Source organism: Phyllobates terribilis, unplaced genomic scaffold, assembly GCF_046119375.1.
Source record: "Phyllobates terribilis strain yellow unplaced genomic scaffold, ASM4611937v1 Scaffold_12__6_contigs__length_324123572, whole genome shotgun sequence".
NCBI classification, from domain to species: Eukaryota; Metazoa; Chordata; class Amphibia; order Anura; family Dendrobatidae; genus Phyllobates; species Phyllobates terribilis.
The window spans coordinates 114964169-114985735 of record NW_027362772.1 but is presented as its reverse complement, the minus strand read 5'-3'; the positions used below and the strand labels follow the sequence as shown (position 1 = coordinate 114985735).

General features: G+C 43.6%; 1 protein-coding gene across 3 annotated transcripts in view; it reads right to left on the bottom strand.

Moving 5' to 3' along the window:
- Positions 1-501: 501 nt before the first annotated feature.
- RASIP1 (Ras interacting protein 1) overlaps positions 502-21567 on the bottom strand; it is a 543508-nt gene continuing 522442 nt past the window's right edge. For 2 of the 3 annotated variants that reach the window (XM_073656239.1, XM_073656241.1), the window contains exons 10-12: positions 15909-16081; positions 12375-12522; positions 502-1179 (exon numbers count right to left, since the gene is read on the bottom strand). In XM_073656239.1, coding sequence (XP_073512340.1) covers positions 980-1179; positions 12375-12522; positions 15909-16081 — 521 coding nt within the window. In that variant the 3' untranslated portion in view covers positions 502-979. The remainder of the gene's footprint in view (positions 1180-12374; positions 12523-15908; positions 16082-21567) is intronic. The other variant, XM_073656240.1, reaches the window with a different exon arrangement.

Sequence of the window (21567 nt, the reverse complement as noted above, 5' to 3'; positions counted from 1 at the left end):
CGTTTTTGAACGTTTTATTGTGAGCCCTTAAAAGTGGCGTAATACCTCTGACCACGTTGTTGACAGCAGTGACCTGGGGTTCATAAATGCTTCCTGGGGCGATCCCCATGCTGTCCCCATGTCATTTGAGCACTGTCACTATAGTTTTGGGCACTTTTTAGGCTTTCTACAGACTGCCAGGGGTGCTGCTGCAAAAATGCTCGGGTCTCCCATAGACTAACATTGGACTCGTTGCTCGGGTCGAGCACCCGAGTATCACGGCGAGCTCGGCCCGAGCTTCGAGCACCCGAGCATTTTAGTGCTCGATCAACACTAGTTAAGATTAATAGTGCACAAACGTTTTCTGAAAGGGGACAACACCTTTAATGTTAATATGACCATAATCCCTCCCAATGTGGATGTTATTAAATTTAAATAAGCAAATACTTGATTAAAGGAAACAACATAATTTTAAGATTTTATTAATAACAGTTTTCAATAAGTGTTTTTTATACATATCTAAAGAGCATATAAAAATGTAGACTTCTCTCTCTGCCATTTTATTGTATCAGGGATCTACATTTAACCATTTTTTTATCTGGAAACATCTAAAAGAATACATTTTAAGTAAGAACAATAGAAAATAACATGGTTTCGCTGTATTGTGGCAAATGAACATTCAGATATAAAGATATAAATTAAAGTAAGAACATTCAGTAATTGAGTATCTTGTCTGATCTTACCTCAAGGATATCTTGTTAAATAATAGCATGAAAAGACATCCAGAACTTCACAACTGTATTACATCATAAATGTTTATATATATATAAAGTTCCATTCCAAAACGTGAATAACAAAACACATACAGTTGACACTGTTCATGATTACCTGAATAGATTGATATATTTGAATAAAGACTGATAATTCATAAGTCAGTCCTATATTGAAAATTATATTGTTTTGTTTGTACTCTTGAAAGCAGTGTATTTGTTGAACTTTCTTACTGGCTGTTCTCCACTCGAAATAAAGACCTCTGGTTGGCAGGCAGTGTTTTTTGCTCAAGGTCCCAAACAAATCGTCTAAGTTGACACAACTGCTTGTGAAAGGCATCGCTAGCCATGGACTGGGAAAGTTGCATGCGGAAGTTGTCACAAGGCAGAATCAATGGAGGATGATCAGTAAAGCTCTCAAAAATATCTGCTGTGAACAAAGAAAGTAGGTTACTCGTAAAATTAACAGGTGATATTCATTTCTGTCTTACATTTTGGGCAGAAAATCTGCTGCCTTTAACAGTTCAAGCAAAGTAGACGTGATTTCTTGAAAATTTATGTGAACCATGCATTTTATGGTGCGTTTTTCCTTATATGGGGAGTTTGAAAAAAATGCATGGAAAAAAAACCAATTGCATTTTGTAAACAGAACTGTGCTTTAAACAAGCTTTGCATAAATCAATAGTAGAAGACATATCCAGCTTCATCACATTTGCAAAAATGTATTAGGAAATATAATTTAAAAACAGCATGGTATTTTCATCCAGAGCAAAGCTTTTTGAACAAATGCAGCGTTCTTACTCAGAGCAATAGACAGACTGAATGCAGGACCTTTTAAACCACAGTGCACCAAAGACAGTGCAAAGTGCAGTCACATGATAAAACAGAATAAAACTTACACGAAGAAGCATATAAAAACAAGAAATACAATCAAAACAAATATATGTGCATACGCCAAATCATTAAATCAATAATGGAACATAAGTTCCCTGCTCAAGGTTAAACCATTCGGATTACATGTATCTAGGTTAAACATCCAATATGCTTCCCGATCATGTAAAGTCTTTCAGGTGTCTCCACCTCTTAAAGTAGTAAACGCCTTTTCTAATCTAAACGCTTTTTTAAATGATCGAGTCTCCCAGTTATGATGCTGAATTAAATGCCTGGAGGCATGAGAAAGTGCACGGTTAGTTTCTGATACATTATAAATATCTGACAGGTGCTCAGAAAAACGTTTTTTTAATTTTCTGACTGTGGATCCCATATACATTTTTATACATAAGGAACATCTGATTATATATACTATGTTTTCACTGTTACAGTTGATATACTGTTTGATATCAAAATTTTGCCATTCATCCCAATTAGAAAAATGTTTTCTTGCTAATGCAAATCTACACAATCTACAATAACTATCATCACATTTTAAAAAAACTGTGCAGTTAAGCCAGGTATGGCGATTTGACGGCATCTTCGCAGATTTGGGGGACAAAATATTTCCTACCAGTTTAGCTTTTCTTGCAACTGTAGAAAAATCGGAACTAAGAATTTTATATATAACAGCATCATCATGCAATAAAGGTTAAGCATTTCAGAAAATTATTTTTAATTTCATAGAACTGTGGACTATACTGCTAAGAGAGAACTAGTTTATTTGTAAAATTTTTAACTTTTGGTGTTCCCTTAATTAAGCCGGCTCGATCTTTTTTTTCGCACTAGATTTTTTGCCCTAGAAAGAGTCCAAGTGGAATAACCCCTCTTTCTCAGCTTGTTATTACAATTCAGCCGTTCATCCTCAAACCTGTTAACATTATTGCAGTTACGCTTGATGCCGGTAACATCACCCACTGGAGTCGCTTTAACGGTATGTTTGGGGTGTCCACGAGCTGCATGTAAAATTATATTACCCGATAATGGCTTTGAGAAAGTGGATGTCACAATTTTAGATCCAATTCCTTTCAGCCTAAGATCCAAAAAAGAAATACAAGAGTCACGCGCGCCGTCCTAAAATGTCCCCGGACAATGGCTGGAGGACATTAACTATTTAAGGCACCTCCTCCAACATGTCTATCATCCTTGCCCACCAGCCTGTCTATCAGCTGTGCCTGGCAGTCTGCCTATCAGCTGTGCCCGCCAGTCTGCCTGTCAGCTGTATCTATCTATCTGTCATGCTAGCCTATGCCTGCCTTCAGTCCCCTAGGGGTAACCTGCCCTCCACCCGAGGTCTGTCCCGGAATAGCACATGGCACACCTCCTTGGTCCCTCCTTGGTTCACGGAGTCGATTAGCCACTGTATTGCTAAGGTCGGTCAGGGTGAGGCCCCTAGTTACAGCCCTCTAGTCCCTCCTTGATCCATGGCACAGTGGTTCCACCACCTGGCCCCGTAAGAGTTTGCACAGGCCATGGAATCCGGTGGCTCCTAGGCTCACTTTATCTCTGACCTTAACCATGAGCTCTCCCGCCAGAAATCTCAACAGGACACAATCCTGTCCTTTCTGCGGACTGTGAGCTCCCGTCTGGATGCATTGACTACTCCGCCCGTACCTGCCTCTACCCAACTGGTAACAACTCCGGTGCATCTCTATCTTGTGGCAGTGTTGTACCTGGCTTCGGGCCCCGACTGTCTTCCCCTCCACGTTTTGGCAGTGATCCTGCCTTATGTCGGGGCTTCGTAAATCAGTGCACGTTGCACTTTGAGCTCTTGGCTCATCAGTTTGCTTCTGACCAGACCAAAGTGGCCTTCATAATGTCACATCTCACAGGTGAGGCACTGGCGAGGCTCAATCCCCTATGGGAAAGGGGGGACCCTCTGGTGTCTAATCTCCAGGCTTTCCTTGAGGCCTTCCAGAGGGTTTTTGATGAGCCCGGCTGCGCATCCTCGGCGGCCTCTTCTCTTCTCCATCTGTGCCAGTGGAACCTCACAGTGGGCCAGTACGCTGTAGGTTTCCGCACACTCTCATCTGAACCCGCCGGAATAACGAGGCTCTTTTGGCTACTTTTTGGGAGGGCCTTTCTGGGCCGATCAAAGATGAACTGGCTGGTCATGACATACCCACCTCTCTGGATGACCTAGTATCTTGTGCCACGCGGATTGACATCAGGTTCCAGGAGCGTTCCAAGGAGGTGGTCCGTGAGAGAAGACCTTTATGCCTAGCACCTATCTTTCAAAGACCGGTCTCGCAACAAGTCTCTACCTCTGCATCCACCCCAGAATCAATCCAAGTTGACCAGGTGATGATGGTTAAAAACCGCCAGGAGGGCCATTGTGCCAAGGGAAGGTGCTTTTATTTTATTTATTTTTTTACAGTTCGGAGCATGTAATCCGCTCCTGTCGGGAGAGACTGGGAAACTCCAGAGACTAGGGTCGCTTGGAGAGAACATCCTAGGAGAGAAGCTCTCCTCTCCATCCTTGACTCTGTCAGTAGCCATATCCTGCAGCAACATTCATTTTGTCGAGACTGCTTATCTGGATTCCGGAGCTGCAGGTAATCTCATTCAACAGGCCATTGTGGAGCAGTATCAGATCCTGATCCAACATCTCCCGGATCCATTGGTGGTTTCTTCGGTCGATTGGAGGCCCCTTTCCAAGTTCTTCCTGTTTGTCACTGAGCCTGTAGTTCTCCAGGTAGGAATGCTACATTCGGAGAAAATGTCCTTCTATGTGCTCTCCGGTCTCATTACTTGCTACTGGTTGCCATGGTTAAAGAGACACAAGGCGATCTTGAACTGGAGTTCTGGAGAGGTGCTTTGCTGGGGTCAGGAGTGTCAGAAAACCTGTTTGGTTTCCATTCAACCTGCTCGACCTCTGGTTTTTCCATCGAAGCTACCTGGCTTGCTGGCACCTTATTGGTCGCACGCCGATCTCTTTGACAAAAAAGAGGCCGAGACACTACCTCCTCATGGGGCGTATGACTGTCCCATTGACCTCATTCCCAGTACTTCTCCCTCCTTTGGCCGAATCTACCCCCTGTCGCAGGCCGAGACCCGTGCCATGTTTGAATATATTGAGGATAATCTTGCTAGGGGATTTATCCAGAAATCCACCTGTCCGACTGGCGCAAGATTGTTCTTTGTCATGAAGGATGGCTCTTTTTGGCCTTGTATCGACTATAGAAGGCTAAATCAAATAACTATTAAGAATAATTACCTCTGCCTCTCATCTCCAAGGTTTTTGATTGCCTCAAAGGCTCTAAAATCTTCACTAAACTCGAGCTTCGAGGAGCATACAACTTGATCCGAATTTGCCAGGGACACGAATGGAAGACAGCATTCAATACTCGAGATGGCCACTATGAGTACTGTGTGATGCCCTTGGACTCTGCAACGCACCAGCAGTCTTTCAAGAACTGATGAATGACATCTTCCGGGACCTTCTCTACACATGCGTACTGGTGTACCAGGACGATATCCTGGTGTTCTCCCCTGATCTGCCCTCATATCAAAGAGATGTTTGGCAGGTGCTGCAGAGGCTCAGGAAGAATCGTCTATATGTCAAATTCGAAAAGTGCGTTTTTGAGCAGACTTCTCTCCCATTCTTGGGGTACATAATCTCGGAGACTTGCTTAAGAATGGATTCCGAAAAGGTGTCTGCCGTTCTAAAGTGGCTCCAACCTTAGGGGCTGAAGGAAATTCAATGGTTTTGCAAATTATTGCCACCTGTTCATTCCTCATTTTTCTTCTCGGACTGCTCCCATCTCTGCCCTGACTCGCAAAGAATAGACTCCTGAGGCCAAAAGTACTTTTGTGTCCTTGAAATAAGCCTTTTCTTCAGCCCTGGGGCTGCATCGTCCTAATTGTAACAAGCAGTTCTTCCTGGAGGTGGATACTTCTTCCTCAGGGGCCGGAGCAGTCCTCTCCCAGAAATCCTTGTCCGGTCGTATGGTGACCTGCAATTTTTTTACAAGCTATTCTCTTCCTCGGAGCAATACTATTCCATTGGATATCGGGAACTGCTGGCAATCAAACTGGTGCTGGAGGAATGGCGATTTTTACTAGAAGGGGCTATGGTTATCTACACTGACCATAAGAATCTTGCCTACTTGTAGTCCGCTAAACGTCTTAATCCTCGACAGGCCAGATGGTCTGTGTTCTTTGCCCGCTTCAACTTCACTCTCCACTTCCAGCCAGTGTACAAAAATATCAAGGCAGACCCACTCTCCAGATCATTTTTGTCATCCGATCAGGAGGAGGAACCTCAACTCATCATTGAGCCCTCCAAGATAATTACGGTCGCCCTGTTTGATCCATCTCATCTTCCTCCTGGTAAGACTTACGTTGCGGCACCAGATAGGAAGAGGGTCCTTCTCTGGGGTCACTCATCTAAACTGGCAGGTCATGCCGGACAAAAGAAAACAGTTCTACTCATTTCCCGACATTATTGGTCACCGACTCTGCTCAAGGATGTTGTGGATTTTGTCTCTGCCTGCTCCTCATGTGCCCGAAACAAAACTACTAGGCAACTTCTGACTGGTCGACTACTTCCTTTACCTGTGCCTTCCACCCCATGGCAGCTTATTGTGATGGATTTCATCACGGATCTTCCTGTATCAGCCGGTTGTACCATCATTTGGGTGGTAGCGGAACGCTTCTCCAAGATGGCTCACTTCATTCCCCTGTCTGGTCTTCCCTCTGCTCCAGTGCTGGCTGAAAAAATCATTCTTCACATCTTCCGTATCCCCGGCCTGCCCTTTCATATTGTCTCTGATAGAGGGGTCCAGTTTACTTCACACTTCTGGAGGGCTATGTGCAAGCTTCTGAATGTCGCATTGGATCTCTCTTATCATCTGCAGTCCAATGGCCAGATAGAGCGTATCAATCAGATCCTCATTAACTTCCTCAGGCACTTCGTCAGTGCTCACCATAGTAACTGGGTCAAACTCCTGCCTTGGGCCGAATTTTCCTACAATAACCATGTGAGCGAGTCCTCAGCCTAATCTCCATTTTTTGTGGTATACAATCAGCATCCCAATATCACATTCCCTGTCTCTACTTGGGCCAACAATCCTGCTGCTGAATCTCTCGTAAAAAGCTTTTCTGAAATCTGGCAGAACACCAAGTCTGCTTTGCTGCAGTCCTCTGAGCGGATGAAGAGACATGCAGACAAGAGACGTCTGGATCCACCTCTGTTTCAAAATACCTACATATAAGTTGGTCCTGAGTTTCATTGGTCCCTTCAAGGTTCTGAAACAAATTAATTTGGTGGCTTAAAAACTTAAACTCCCTGCCTCGTTACGGATCCCCAATTCCTTTCATGTGTCTCTCCTCAAGCCTGTCGTCCTCAATCCTTTTTCGGAAGATGCGGGTACCAATCCTGCTCCAGGCAGCGCTGAAGATGTTTTTGAGGTAGAGAATATTCTTTCTACCAAGAGGGTAAGAGGAAAGACCTTTTTTCAAGTAGATTAGAGAGGGTTTGGTCCTGAGGAGAGGTCCTGCGAGCCCAGGGAGAACATCCACCCTCCTCTTCTCCTGGAAAAATTTATTGTGTGCTTGAAAAAGAGGCGGCGTAAAGGGGGGGGGGGTACTGTAGCGCTGGCATTTCTGCCTCCTGCCCCTCTTTCCCGGTAGAGACGCCGACCCCCTTACCGCCGTGGCACCCGGCTGGTGTGTTCTGCTCCTCCGGCCTCTCTGCTTGTCGAGACTGCCCAGGGTGCACGCAATGAACACAGATCCCCGGGCACTGTGCTTAGAGCGCACATGCGAGTGCTCCCTGTCTCTTAAAGGGGCCGTGCATGCCGTCCTAAGATGTCCCCAGTCAATGGTTGGAGGACATTAACTATTTAAGGCACCTCCTCCAACATGGAGGTGCCTGTACAATGTTGTAAGTTTGTTGTTATAACACCCTTGTTAGTTTTCAGGTCCCAGTGCTTGCCTGCCAGCCTGTCTATCAGCTGTGCCCACCAGCCTGTCTATCAGCCGTGCCCACCAGCCTGTCTATCAGCCATGCCCACCAGCCTGTCTATCAGCCGTGCCTGCCAGCCTGTTTGCTGCCATGCCCACCTGCCTGTCTATCCGCTGTGCCTGCCTGTCTACCATCTGGGCATGTCTATCTCCCATGCCAGCCTGTGCCTGCCTTCAGTCCCCTCGGAGTTACCTGCCCTCCACCCGAGGTCGGTCCCAGAGTAGCACCTGGCCCACCTCCTCGGTCCCTCCTTGGTTCACGGAGTCAACTAGCCACTGTACTGCTAAGGTTGGTAAGGGTGAGGTCCCTAGTTACGCTCCTCCGGTCCCTCCTTGTTCCACGGCACAGTGGTTCCATCACCCGGCCCCATAACAAAGATGTTCAGCATTTCCTAGAAAGTGGACTCCAAACACTGTAAAATACATAAAATAACAAACAGAGCAGGTGCCTATCCTACCATAGTCTAGCGTTGGCTTCCTGCAGCTGTTCGGGTCTCAGTGTTTTGATTGCAGTAATAACGTCATGTCAGCTGTACAAATCACTACTATAGTCAATTAATGAGGTCAGTGACTGTGCCGAGATAGACGGCACAAGCTCCCGAGCTATGTGATTGGCTACAGTGGTGATGAATGCTTTCGACATGATATTACTACTGCAATCAAAACACTGAGACCCAAGTAGCTGAAGGAAGCCAAAGCTAAATCTAGGGAGGGTTTATTATTTTTGGTATTTTAGAGTGTTCAAGGCTCACTTTTCTGAAAATGGAAAACTCCTTTAATTTAATCATTGTGTGTCTATGTCGGTCAGTGTTCAATGCCTTTGCAAAGTTCAAAAACACCATATCCACATTTAGTCACCTTTACAGGTTTCCACTCACCTCTTCAGAAAAACATTTCAGGTTGGTTTTGGCAACTTTTGTCTTTAGTAAAACCTTCTGATTATCACTAGAGCCCTTTTTGGAATTGATCACCAGATTAGTTTTGAGCCAGTCACTTGGCATAATACTAGTGAATTGAATATTTTTAGAAATTATTTATAAGGGAACAGCAATAGCTGAGCAGCATTTCTTAAAAATTCTTAGATCGGGCCCATCTTGACCCGGGACCTCAATCACATAGCTTTTAGGTAACTTTCATTGAACCATATATACCGTTAAAGGGGCTTTCCACTACTCGGGCAACCTCGTCTCTATCAGCATGTTTGCACCAATAAAAAAAAACAACACATACTTATCTCTGCTGCCGGCGCTGATATGTCTTGTAAGCCCTGCGCCAAATCAGTGCTGGCTTCATTCTCCCCACCTTCAGACGAATCAGACATAAAGAGAAAGTCAGAGCTATGGCTGGCCGCTCATTTTTTCCTGATGTTTGATATGGGAAAGTGAAGCCCATGCTAACTGGGCACAGGGCTCACCTAACATAATAATCCACACGATCCTTGGGAGTGGGAGAACCAGTGCCAACAGCATTAAAACGATGCCGGTACCAGAGGCGAGTATAAGTGTTATTTTCCTGGTGCAAACATGCTGATTGAGATGGGCTTGTCCATGTTTTGGACAACCCCTTTAACCAACTGAGTAAATTAGATGATGTATTAAGAGCACTGGGATCGACAAAATGCAACGCTCTCTTCTTTGGTATGTACAGAGCTAAAAGAACCCATTTAATAATTCTGCGTTCTCTTGATCCTCAGTGACCAACTCCCCATTATCATTATTTAGGAAACCCGCCTGTGTGGACCTTGCTTTTTTGTATTTATTGATAGAATTTCTTGTGATTCTTTTGCTTTCCTTAGCAACTGGCCATTTACTTTCTAATTTAGATGATTTGATTACTTTTTTTACAGATTCTATTCATCCCTTTGTCGTTTTTTTAAATGTTATCTCTGATCCCTCAGATTTATACATTCTAACCATAGGGGTAAGCCATGTGAGGTTTAATTCTTGCTGTTTTTGCTTATTAACTATATGAATACATTTTGCAGTTTGACAAACATAGATATAAAGTGCTCCCCTTTATCATTTATATCAGTATCTGACAATAGTTCATCCCAAATAAAGTGCAGCTTTTAACCTGGGAACATTGGCCTTTTTAGAATGAAGTTTTTTTGCCTTTCCAACTGGAGCATCTGTTTTACAGTTCAAGTAAAATGAAATTATACTGTATATTGGTCAGTTGTACCAAGGTTTCATGAGCAGTAACATTTCTAACAAGCTCTGCATTATTAAAATTGTCCAGATATGCCTGATTATAGAATCACCTATAACTACCAACTATCTTACTCCACCTACATTACCCTCCCCTGTTAGGGAGAATATTATTGTAATGCACACGCCCGGGCTGACTGGCGTGTGCGGGTGTTGTGGTTCCACTGGACCATGGACCGAAGAGTGCCTGGAGGGGCGTGACTAAGTATCTGGCCGATCCGACCAAGGTGGCACGACGGCATACGACGCCAGTGCACCAGGGAGAAACCGGGCAGAGGGACCAGGTGCTACTCCAGGTCAAACTCCGGACACTGGGGTTGACCCACACAGGGGAATACAGGAACAGACTGGTAGGCTGGCACACAGACTAGTGGGTATAGGCAGGCACGACTGGTATGCAGGCAGGCGGGTATGCAGGCAGGGGGGTACAGGCAAGCACAGCTAGAGTGCAGACAGGGAGGCACTAGCAGGTAGGAACACAGGCGGGATAGGACCCAGTACACACTGGGACTCAGGAACAATACAGGCAGAGGGGTACAGGCAAGCACAGCTAGAGTGCAGACAGGGAGGCACTAGCAGGTAGGGACACTGGCGAGATAGGACCCAGTACACACTGGGACTCAGGAACAGAACCACAGATGTGGCGGACAAACACAGCAGAGTGAGGCCGCCCAGAGAGGTGAGCGAGAACAGGGCAGGACAAGGCCGCCTGGAGCGGTGAGCAAGAGTAGAGCAGGACAAGGCCGCCAGGAGCGGTGAACAAAGGATCAGAGCTGAGCGAGACTGCCGGAGCAGTGAGCAAGAGTAAAGCAGGACGAGGCCGCCTGGAGCGGTGAGAAAGAGTGGAGCAAGACTGCCGGAGCAGCGAGCAAAAGGGTCAGAGCGGAGCAAGGCTGCCGGAGCAGCGAGCAAAGGAGTCAGAGCAGGCTAGAACCGCCGGAGCGGTAAGCAAAGGAGTCAGAGCAGACTAGAACCGCCGGAGCGGTAAGCAAAGGAGTCAGAGCAGACTAGAACCGCCGGAGCGGTAAGTAAAGGAGTCAGAGCAGGCAAGGCTGAGTAGGGGGGACAGGGCTCTGTTCACACGGAACAGACAGGAAGGGAAAGGCAGAGCCAGACACCCACAGGGTACTTGCAGTGAAGTAGCGAGTGGACCACAAACTCACAAACGGGAGTACAGAGACAACAGGCAGGAGTTAGGTACGAGTTCAGACTCTGCAGAAAAAGGAAAGGAACGGACATAGAGAAAAGACAGATGAAAGATAGGAGAGAGTACAGACTGGAACTGAGTGTACGGACGAGACCGACACTGCAGCGGGACACAGGAGCGGGTCTGGGAATACGGCCCCCAGAGAGGCGGGACGAACAGGCAAGGAGCGTGTTCAGACAAGATACAGGAGCAGGTCTGGGTAATCGGCCCCCAGAGAGGCGGGACGAACAGGCAAGGAGCGTGTTCAGACAGGACAGACAAGATACAGGAACGGATCTAGGTAATCGGCCCCTAGAAGGCGGGAGGAACAGGCTAGGAGCGTGTTCAGACAGGCCTGGAAATACAGCCTCCAGGAAAGGCAGCAGGCAAGAGTACACAGACAGGACTCAGTTCAGACACGGGAACTGATACCGCAAGGCAGGAGACAAAGACAGGACTCAGCTCAGACACGGGAACTGATACCGCAAGGCAGGAGACATAGACAGGACACAGTTCAGACACGGGAACTGATACCGCAAGGCAGGAGACATAGACAGGACTCAGTTCAGACACGGGAACTGATACCGCAAGACAGGAGACAAAGAACGGGACCTGGCACCTTCAGAGTGAAAGCACACACTGAATGAAACACTATGCTCAGGCAGGGATAGATGGGAGCAGCTGAGCTATATACCAGGTGACAGACAGCAATAGGCTGAGGACGCACAAGGGGTGTGACCCACAGCAGGTACAAAAAGCAGGAAGTGATCGGGCGCCGCCCTTAAGCAGCAGAAACAGACACAAACAGACAGCATGGAGGGAAGCCAGAGAGACATTCTGGACTGGAGATCAAGTGCGCGCTCTTGCACAGTGGGAGATGGACCACCATGCAAGGACGCCGCCAGGTATGTTACAATTATCCACTAAGGTTGCCGTTTCTGAGACTGACAGCCTTGCATTGCTACCCAATTTGGTAACTTTTTTGAAGTACAGAAACAGGAGTGGCCTTCCTTTTCACTTCCCCCTGCTAAATAAAACCAACTATTTGCCTGCTTGTCATTACCCAATTCTCCATCCTCCATGTCTACCCCAATAATTGTGTGCAAATTATACTTCTCTTTTGTTAAAATATCCTACTGGTCAAAAAAACTACCACCAAGTGTAAGTATGAACAAATATTTCTTGAAAATTTACTTACAAATGACATGCCTCCAACATCTTAGCTATAAGTAGTTTATATGCAATATTTCTAATGACCTTAAAGATATATAGCAGTCAGAAGGAAATTGAATCAAAAGTTCAGGGCAAAGAGCAAAGTGAACTCAGTGAACTCACTGTTTGTGATCTCATTCTTTTCCTCCTCAGGGGAATCCCAAGAGGCTGGATGTGATCTTCCTACTCCCAGATGATAGTTCCTTAACAAGTGGTTGAGTTGAGCACTGCTAAGTGCAGGGTACTCACTTCGAAGACTGCTCCAGGAAAGCTGTGATACAAAATTTGTTATTATATAACACTTGTTATGACATTCATAATGCATGGCTATTGTAATAATTACCATTACCTTTAAAAACAGTCTCCCACGTCTCTCTACATGCAAATAATTTCACGCCAAACACTGATTGACAATGGAAAATAATGGCCTGTTTATTTAATAATAAATTAACAGCACCAAAAATAACTATCCTTAAATATATTGTATGTCTACACTTTTACTATACATATTTATAGCTATATGTATAGATATTATAAGATAGCTCACAGATACATAGTTGATGGGAGGTATGTATCACATAGATGGCTGTCATCTGCTATGTAATCCTGGAATGCCGCTCTAGTGCATATAGGCACTAAGAGGATTGTTTGAGGCATTTGGGCCAGGTTTTATGGGTAGGCAGAGAGATGGGAGGGTATGGCTACCCACATACCTCACCTCTGGGTGTGGATAACAAGTTAAGATGGAGGCCGTTGTTTGGCACATGGTCTCAGTGTAAGGAGGGAGAGGTCCCCCTGTGTGTTATCTGAAAACTGAGCCGGTGTACTGGATGCAATCCAGCTGGTGTGGCCAGGACAGGTTCTCAAGAGACTTTGCCTAAAGAACTGTTTACTTTGTGTTTCCTGAACTGACTTATTATTTACTGTTGTTAATTATTTACAGGGAATCTAAGGGGAAGAGTTCGAAAGGTTGTGTTCCAACAGTGCTAGGCTTAACCCCAGTCTCACCATGTTGAGTCCAAATTTGGCCAGGCTGCTTCACTTCTTTACATCTTTTGCATCTGCTTCTAGGACAATTACATCTTTACATCTACACCTTTACATCTACACCTTTGCATCTTTACACCTTTACATCTTTACACCTGTTTCTATGGCAATGCCCACAGGAGCAGCCAGCCAACATTGCACACTCACAGTGAAATTTCTATAGCTCCATTGGGCCCAAAAAATTCTCAGAACTGCCTACAGTCTAATTTTATAAAAGTCAGAAGGGAAGAAAAGCCTCACCATGCGATTGATTGTTGCCACTTTCATCTGATTATTGCATTAGTCTATGTCCGCTAACAAACGATAAGCATACAAAGGCAAAGTGGATCATCGTATCTTTATATAAAATTTTCAATTTTTATTCATGTGAAAATATAAAATATAGACCACCATGTGTGACTCTATGACTAAGGGCGGTAATGGCAGAAACACATCAGAGTGCTAGCTTGGATTTAATCTCTACCATGGTGGTCTACGTTTTATATTTTCACATGAGTAAAAATTGGATATTTTATATAAAGATCCAATGATTCACTTTGTCTTTGAATCTAATTTTATATTAAGCCTAAAGTCTTCCTACTCTAACCACCTTCAAATCCTGTTATGTACAGCTCTCTTCTATACTATACTCAGTCCATCCCTCTCTTTAACCCCTTAATACAAAATTACATATAGGTACAACATTGCTGGGGTGCCCATCTGTGAATTTGGTTCAAAAGCAGAGCTCCCTGCACATACAACAGATGCCGACTATGTTATATGTTAAAATCTGACATCTGTATCCAACAGCAGTGACTGGAGTTGAGCTCCAATGGTTGCTGTTAACCATTTAAATGCCTGTGTCAATACCTGAGAGTAGAGTTTAACCCTGATCTTCTGTTCGGGTCCATATGACCCGAAATGAAATTTGAGAACCTGCAGATTATTTATTATGCGGATCTGAAACTTTTGATTAATTGACTTTTCCTCATTTGAGGGCTTCTTACTATGAGTGTTGTTTTTTTGTTTACTTTTTGTTACACGCTGATTGCTACACTTGTACTGTTCGGGTCAATATGACCCGATAACATTTTATACTGTTCAACAGGTCACTAATTATTTCTGCCTGCAAAATGTATTTGTTTTCCTGGGTACTTCATCTCAATATTCAAAAGGGTGGAGGTTTCACTGTTCTTATCAGTGAGCAAGTACTCATCCAGTCATTTCTCTTTCAATTCTGTGAGAGAGGACACTGAGCTGTGAATACACATCTTTACAGGTACGTAGCATATAAGCTATGCTTTTCTTCTCAAATTATTCAATTCTATTCTTTAGATTGCATATTGTAATGCCATTTTTTGATTACTGTGTCATGATGTAAGCTAATGTGTGCTATAAAGTGAACATAATTGCAAACAGCCCGTGTAAGCTTTTTCTGAAAAAAATAAATAAAAATTAAGTTTTAATTTCATTTTTCATTTGTTTATGATCAACTATGTTCACATACAGTTTAATAATGAAATAGGTATTCAAATAAAACACTTACAGTAGCTAAAATCAACATTTTTATAGGTCGGGTCATATTGACCCGAAAGAGTACAAGTGTATAGTAAATGCGATCAGAAAAGCAGGGTTAAATGGATCCATTGCAGTGTTCCAATGTACCAGGCTCCTCCTCAATCTTGGGGCACCAATGGGGTACCATGGGAACCTGAGGCCTTCAGAAGGCCCCCAACACTGCCATCTTGGTACTCCTGTAAAGCTCAACCACACTGTATAAGTGATCAAAGGATTGTAGGTTCAAGTCCGCTAAGTGGACTAAAAAAATTGATTAAAAAAATAGCAAAAACAAATTTAAAAAATCACTTCTCTTTTACCTTATTAAGAATAAAAAAAGTTAAAACTAAATAAGTAAACATATTTGATTTCACTGCATTCATAAAATTCCTGCCTATCAAAACATAAAATTAATTAACCCATACCGCAGAAGTCGTTAAAAAAAATGAAAACCCCAGAATTGTGTTTTTTTTTTATAACTACCCCTTCCTAAAATGCAAAAATAAGCAATAAAAATGTTCTATTTACATCAAATTGGTATCAATTAAACTATCAGAATGCCACACAAAAAAAGCCCTTCACACAGCTAAATCGATGGAAAAATAAAAATGTTAAGGTACCAATTCATCAAGACTTTATTTGTTCATGCCACTTTTGATGAAAGGGCATTCTGGAGTCACAGGTACCTTATTCATTAAGATGCAAATTTAATAGAATCAGGCGTGCCCAAAAAGTGGCCTGCACCTTGCCACATTTCTTACTTCAGTCACAGATAAAGCGGGTGCTGAAGTCAGAGGTACCTGATTCATTAAGGGGCGGACGCCTTTTTATAGAATAAGGCACATCTGAAAAGTGGCATGAAACACCATGTGCCTCGCTACAAATTTTACTCCAGTCAGTGACAAAAGTAACATTTCTGGCATAAGATACGTCACAGTTCATCATGAGTTAGACAAGATGTGGTATTACACCCCTGTCCCACAAAACAAGAGTGAAAAAGTCTCAAAATTTATTATTTTTTCTCTAATGAAGTGTAATTTGCAAACAAAAACATGATACATGTGCATACTCTACCTTTAAAAGACTGGTTTTAGGAATGCACAACAAGTTCACTGTTGTAGACAACTTTCTAAAGAATTCAGAGGCTATATCACCAAGACCTATACCCTGAAGCCAATCAAGTACAAGATCAAGGTTTGTACGGATCTGAACAGCCTTTGACCATTGGTAAAATGGTTCTCCATTGCCTGCAAAACATGTGAAGAGACCTTTTAACATTGCCTTGTTTCACAGCAGAGCCTATTACTATTATTAGCCTAGTACAAACAATTAGTAAAATAGTGAAATCCAAAGCTAAAAATGAAATTTGTTTGCCAAACTTTTACTGTTGTCTTACCTATTACTACTTGTGTTAGTTTGAAGGGCTAAAGGCCTCCATGCACATTAGACCAAAGTCAGCTGAACCCATCAATAAAGGAGGGATCAAACAGCAGTCTAATATTTCTGGGAGCCTACCAACTTTCAAATTAGAGATGTTGTCATGAAAGAGAAGGATTCGGCACATCAGATCTCCAATGGCTGATCATTTTGTTCTCTGGAAATTAAGCCGCTACCAGAAAAGTCTGACAGGGGCTCTCTCGTAGAACATAGCAGCGCTCTGCCAGGCTGAGTGTTCCTGTGTATGGGGTACTCAGTTAGGATAGCTGTCAGCTGAATGATCACTTAACACCTATTTAATGAGTATGGGTGGCTTCAAGGGAATCTGTTAATAGGATCAACCCTCCTAAGCTGTTTATATAAACATGTGGGTCATAGGAAGCTGAATAAAATGATACTTTGATATCTGCAATCCAATGTCTTATTCCAGAGAAATCCGAGGTTTTCATATATGTAAACATACTATGTCCTATGGGCAGGACACTGATCTGCATGAGAATCTGCTTCCAGGGCTTATTTTTAATAAAAGTAAGTGTTACCAGAATACATAAAGAGAAAGTAGGAAAAGTCTCCAATAAAAAATAATTCTCACTTTATTTGTGCAAAATATTAAAATATATAAAAGTCCATGATAGCGGAGATGCAATCTCGACGCTTTTCTGGCTTACGCCCTTAGCGTATTTGAACATTCTGATTTTCTGCATACAGATTCTCCATTTGAACATCCTGATTTTCTGCTTACAGATTCTCCACTTGAACATCCTGATTTTCTGCTTACAGATTCTCCACTTGAACATCCTGATTTTCTGCATACCGATTTTCTATTTGAACATTTTGATTTTTTTGTATGCAGAATTTTTATTTAAACATCTTCATTTTTTATTTATGCATTTTGATTTTTTCCTCTGTAATTGGTCTTTTTTTGTGGTTGTCTTTCTCTGTTATTTCTGATATGCTTTATTGTTTAAAAAAAAGGACGGATGTTATATGCTCTGTATTTATGTGTATTACACTTATGTTAGATCTGATTCCCTGTCCATATGTTTCGAATCTATCAATTTGTTAAATCTGTACCATGATTGGCTGCTGCATGTTCTTAAGCTTGCACCATGATCCATTCTGTTATCACTGACTAAAGGCGTAAGCCAGAAATGGGTCGAGATTGCATCTCCGCTATCATGGACTTTTATGTATTTAAATATTTTGCACAAATAAAGTGAGAATTATTTTTTATTGGAGACTTTTCCCACTTTCTCTTTATGTATACTGGTTGAGAGTCACATCATTGTGGGTCTGAGCCCAGAAGATATGAGGAGCAGAATGGATTAAATGCATGGTGAGGCATATATTGTTTTTTAGGCGTTACCAGTGTGAGACATGTAATTAACACAGAACATTAGAACAGAATTTTGTCTTCCTACACACACATTTGCTGCAGCTCTCACAGCACTGCTGTATTACACCATTTTCAACTGCACATTAGAAATATACCAGAAATATACCAGAGGTAAGGAGAAGGTAAGAGATACCACTGTCTAATAACTGTGCTTACATTTTTATTTTCCCACACTTACTCTTTCACCATGCTTACATATGCCTTCACAGTTTTTGCTCCACTAATACTTACTCTTCTTCGCTATCCCCAAACCCCATAACTTTCCAAACAAATACATTTCTCACCTTCCCTCCTACCTCCCCACCTGACCTCATCTGCAGACCTGCTCCTCAACTTCAGATCCCTCCTACTAAAACACAAAACAAGGAGGAGACTCTCCTTCTCCCACCTCCTCTTCCTCTCTCTGCTTCTCCTCACTTCTTGTGATATATCTCCTAATCCTGGACCTCCACAGCTAATAACCCCCATTAATTCTCTCTCCTATTACTTCTCACCTGCTAGAAACATCTGTAATCTCTGCAACATAAAATGCATTCCTTTGACGTCTACTCCAATGCTCCCTTTTTCTGGAGCGTTTTGCAAAACCCATTCCATCTGCAATTAGCTCCATGTCATCCACAACCTCTTTACTTCTTGCAATCTATCATTCCTGAGTCTCACCAAAACATGGCTCATACCTTCTGACATGGCCTCACCTGCTGCTCTGTTACGATGGCCTTCAATTCACCCACATGCCTCACTCTGGCAATAAACACAGTGGTGGAGTGGGTCTTCTCCTTTCTAACAACTACACCTTCAACCCCATCCCATCTCAACCCTCTCTCATCCTCCCTTCTTTTGAAGTGAATTCTGTCCATATCTACTCTCCCTCTAACCTAAAAGTGGCCATCAAAAACTACCCCCAGGCCTGGCCACTGTCTTTATTGACCACGTCTCCACCTGGATTGTACGCTATCTCTCTGTTGACATTACCACCATCATTATGGGTGACTTCAACATGACTACTGACACCCTCCAGTCTGCAGCCTCCAAACTCCTCTCACTCTCTTCATCCCTTAATTTTACTCAGTGGTCCTCCGCAGCCACCCACACAGACGGATATACAGATCAGGGGCGGACACTGACAGCTTGTGGCCCCTGTGCAAGAAATGTGACTGGGCCCCCATCCTTTAATGGTGACAAAGCTACATATATATATATTGTAAGGCAGCGCTATTCATCATGCTGAGGGACACTCGCTTCACTGGGTGAATTAAAGCACACATGCAACGTCTTTCCGGTATTTCACAATCCAGCAGTTTATTACACTTCATAAATGCTTATAACAGAATCCATCTCAGTGGCTCGCCGACATATTACACATATAATGTCCAAGAGCCTTTCCAGTGACAGATATGTCCACTCGGCTCCAGTTGCAGCCTTCAGCAAGGTAACAATATGAATGTCCACATCAAGCAGCGTTTTTACCTTTGCCGGGTTTTAGCTGCTTCTCTCAGCTCGGTTCTGCCACTGCTGTGGCTTCACGGCTTCCCAGATGGGCCTCCGGGCCTCGTACCTTCAAAGGCTACTGGTATCTCAAAACACAGGGAAAATCCAGCCTTTGCCTTCCAGGCTAGTGGAGTCTCACACAGGGACCAGGCCTTTCACCCTCCAAGGCTACTGGCATCCTAAACACAGGGGGATCCAGCCTCTGCCTTTCAGGCTTCACCAGGCCTCACTAGGCCTCATCAGGCCTCACATCCTGTTTCAAAAGCACCAAGATTTATATATCCTCCAGTGCACAGGACCTGTGCCGATGACACAGTTATGTGATCAGTCCTTCTGTGTGCATAGGACCTGTGCTGATGTCACAGTCATGTGATAAGTCACCTGAGAGAGAGGTACATGGTCAGCCAGAACACACCTTGGACCATTACAGTAATGCCACAAGCCGCTGCATTACAATATATATATATATATATATATATATATATATACATATATATATGTATATATATATATATATATATATATATATATATATGTATATACAGACCAGAGAAACTTGACCAGCACCTCCTAGTGTGAGCTGGTGCCAGCTGCCGTAACTATAAAATATATCAAAAGGATGCAACAGCACTCCATATGGCCAAGATACGTCTTAACAATGAAAATAATGAAAATATTAGATCTAAACTGTTTTGCTTAGCAACAAGTACTTACAAACAATGAAGGTTTTTAGTGCATAAATTGGCCAATTCATGTGTGCCCATCAACCACAGCAAGGTAACCTCCCCCTGATGGGTAACTATTCTGCCTAACATGCCACTTTTGGGCTACAAGCCTACAACTAAACGGACAAACATGTCTTCTTCTGGGCTAAAAACACCTAAATTTAAAGGGCAATCAGAGCTGTTTATACAACACCTGCTGGTTAATGGGAGTTACAGTTACCCATCAGGGGGAGGTTACCTTGCCGTGGATGATGGGCACACATGAATTGGCCAATTTATGCACTAAAAACCTTCATTGTTTGTAAGTACTTGTTGCTAAGCAAAACAGTTTAGATCTAATATTTTCATTTTTTTCATTGTTAAGATGTATCTTGGCCATATGGAGTGCTGCTGCATTCTTTTGATATATTTTAGAGTTATGGCAGCTGGCACCAGTTCACACTAGGAGGTGCTGGTCAGGTTTCTCTGGTTTGTATTACTATAAGGGGGTGTAACTTCCTCTTGCCTGATTCTGCACTCCTCCCATTAACCTGTTATGTATGGTACCCCTCATCCCCCAATACTGGTATGCTTAGTACCCCTCATCCCGCAATCCTGGCATGCATCGCACCAATCATCCCCCAATCCCGGTATGTATGGCCCCCACTTCCCCCAATCCTGGTATGTGTGGCCCCCTCATCCCCCAATCCTGGTATGTGTGGCCCCCTCATCCCCCAATCCTGGTATGTGTGGACCCCTCAACCCCCAATCCTGGTATGTATGGCACCCCTCATCCCTTTCACACTGCACACATACAAAAAAGACACACTTATGCTCACCTTTCTTTCCTGTGCTCCAGCGCTGCTGTGTCCTGTTCTGCCGGAGGCCAAGGGAGGAGTGCGGCGCCTGAGTATGTGCGTGCCCATACCGTGCTGTCCTGAGCCACTTTACTGAAGACATACTGCAAATGTATCTTTAGTAAAATGGCGCCGGATAGCACTATGCGTATGCGCCGATTCCGATGCCTTCACTCCTGCCCCGGTCTCCGGCGAGAAGAGAGGCGCCGTGGCAACGCCCCTCCCGGTCAGGTAAGTATGTAAGTTTGGCGCCAGAGATCGCGGTATGCGTTCAGTGTCTACGCATACCGCAATCTCCGACGCCATGCACAATCCTTTTACCTGTAACGGCTCCATGCGTTCTTCTGTCTGGAGCCAGACTGCTCAGGCGTGTCGAGCTTGCGCAGTCTATAAAAGCTTCAGATAGAGGGATGCTGGTAGCGTTAGATTATAGATAAGCCATATATATATATATATATAGTCTCCTCTTATACATAGTCTCCTCTTATTATGTATATTACCGTCAATTATTACACAGTGCCCTCTCTTGTTATGCACAGCCCCATCCCTTACATATCGGATTATTTATAGGGCCCTGTCTTTATTACATACTATCCTCTCTTGTTAGATATATAATGCAATGACTGCTGATGGAGTATGGTAAAGCTTCTTTTTTGATGGATGAGCTGATGGACTGGTCTTCTGGTCAGATGTTGCTCCATCAGCAGTCATTTTATATCTAACAAGACAGGACTGTGTAAAAAAGAAAGGAAGCTGTGATTAACTATAATGAGCATACACTATGTAAGAAACAGTACTGTACATAACAGCAGAGGAATCTATAAAATAAGGGAAGGAACCATATATAACTA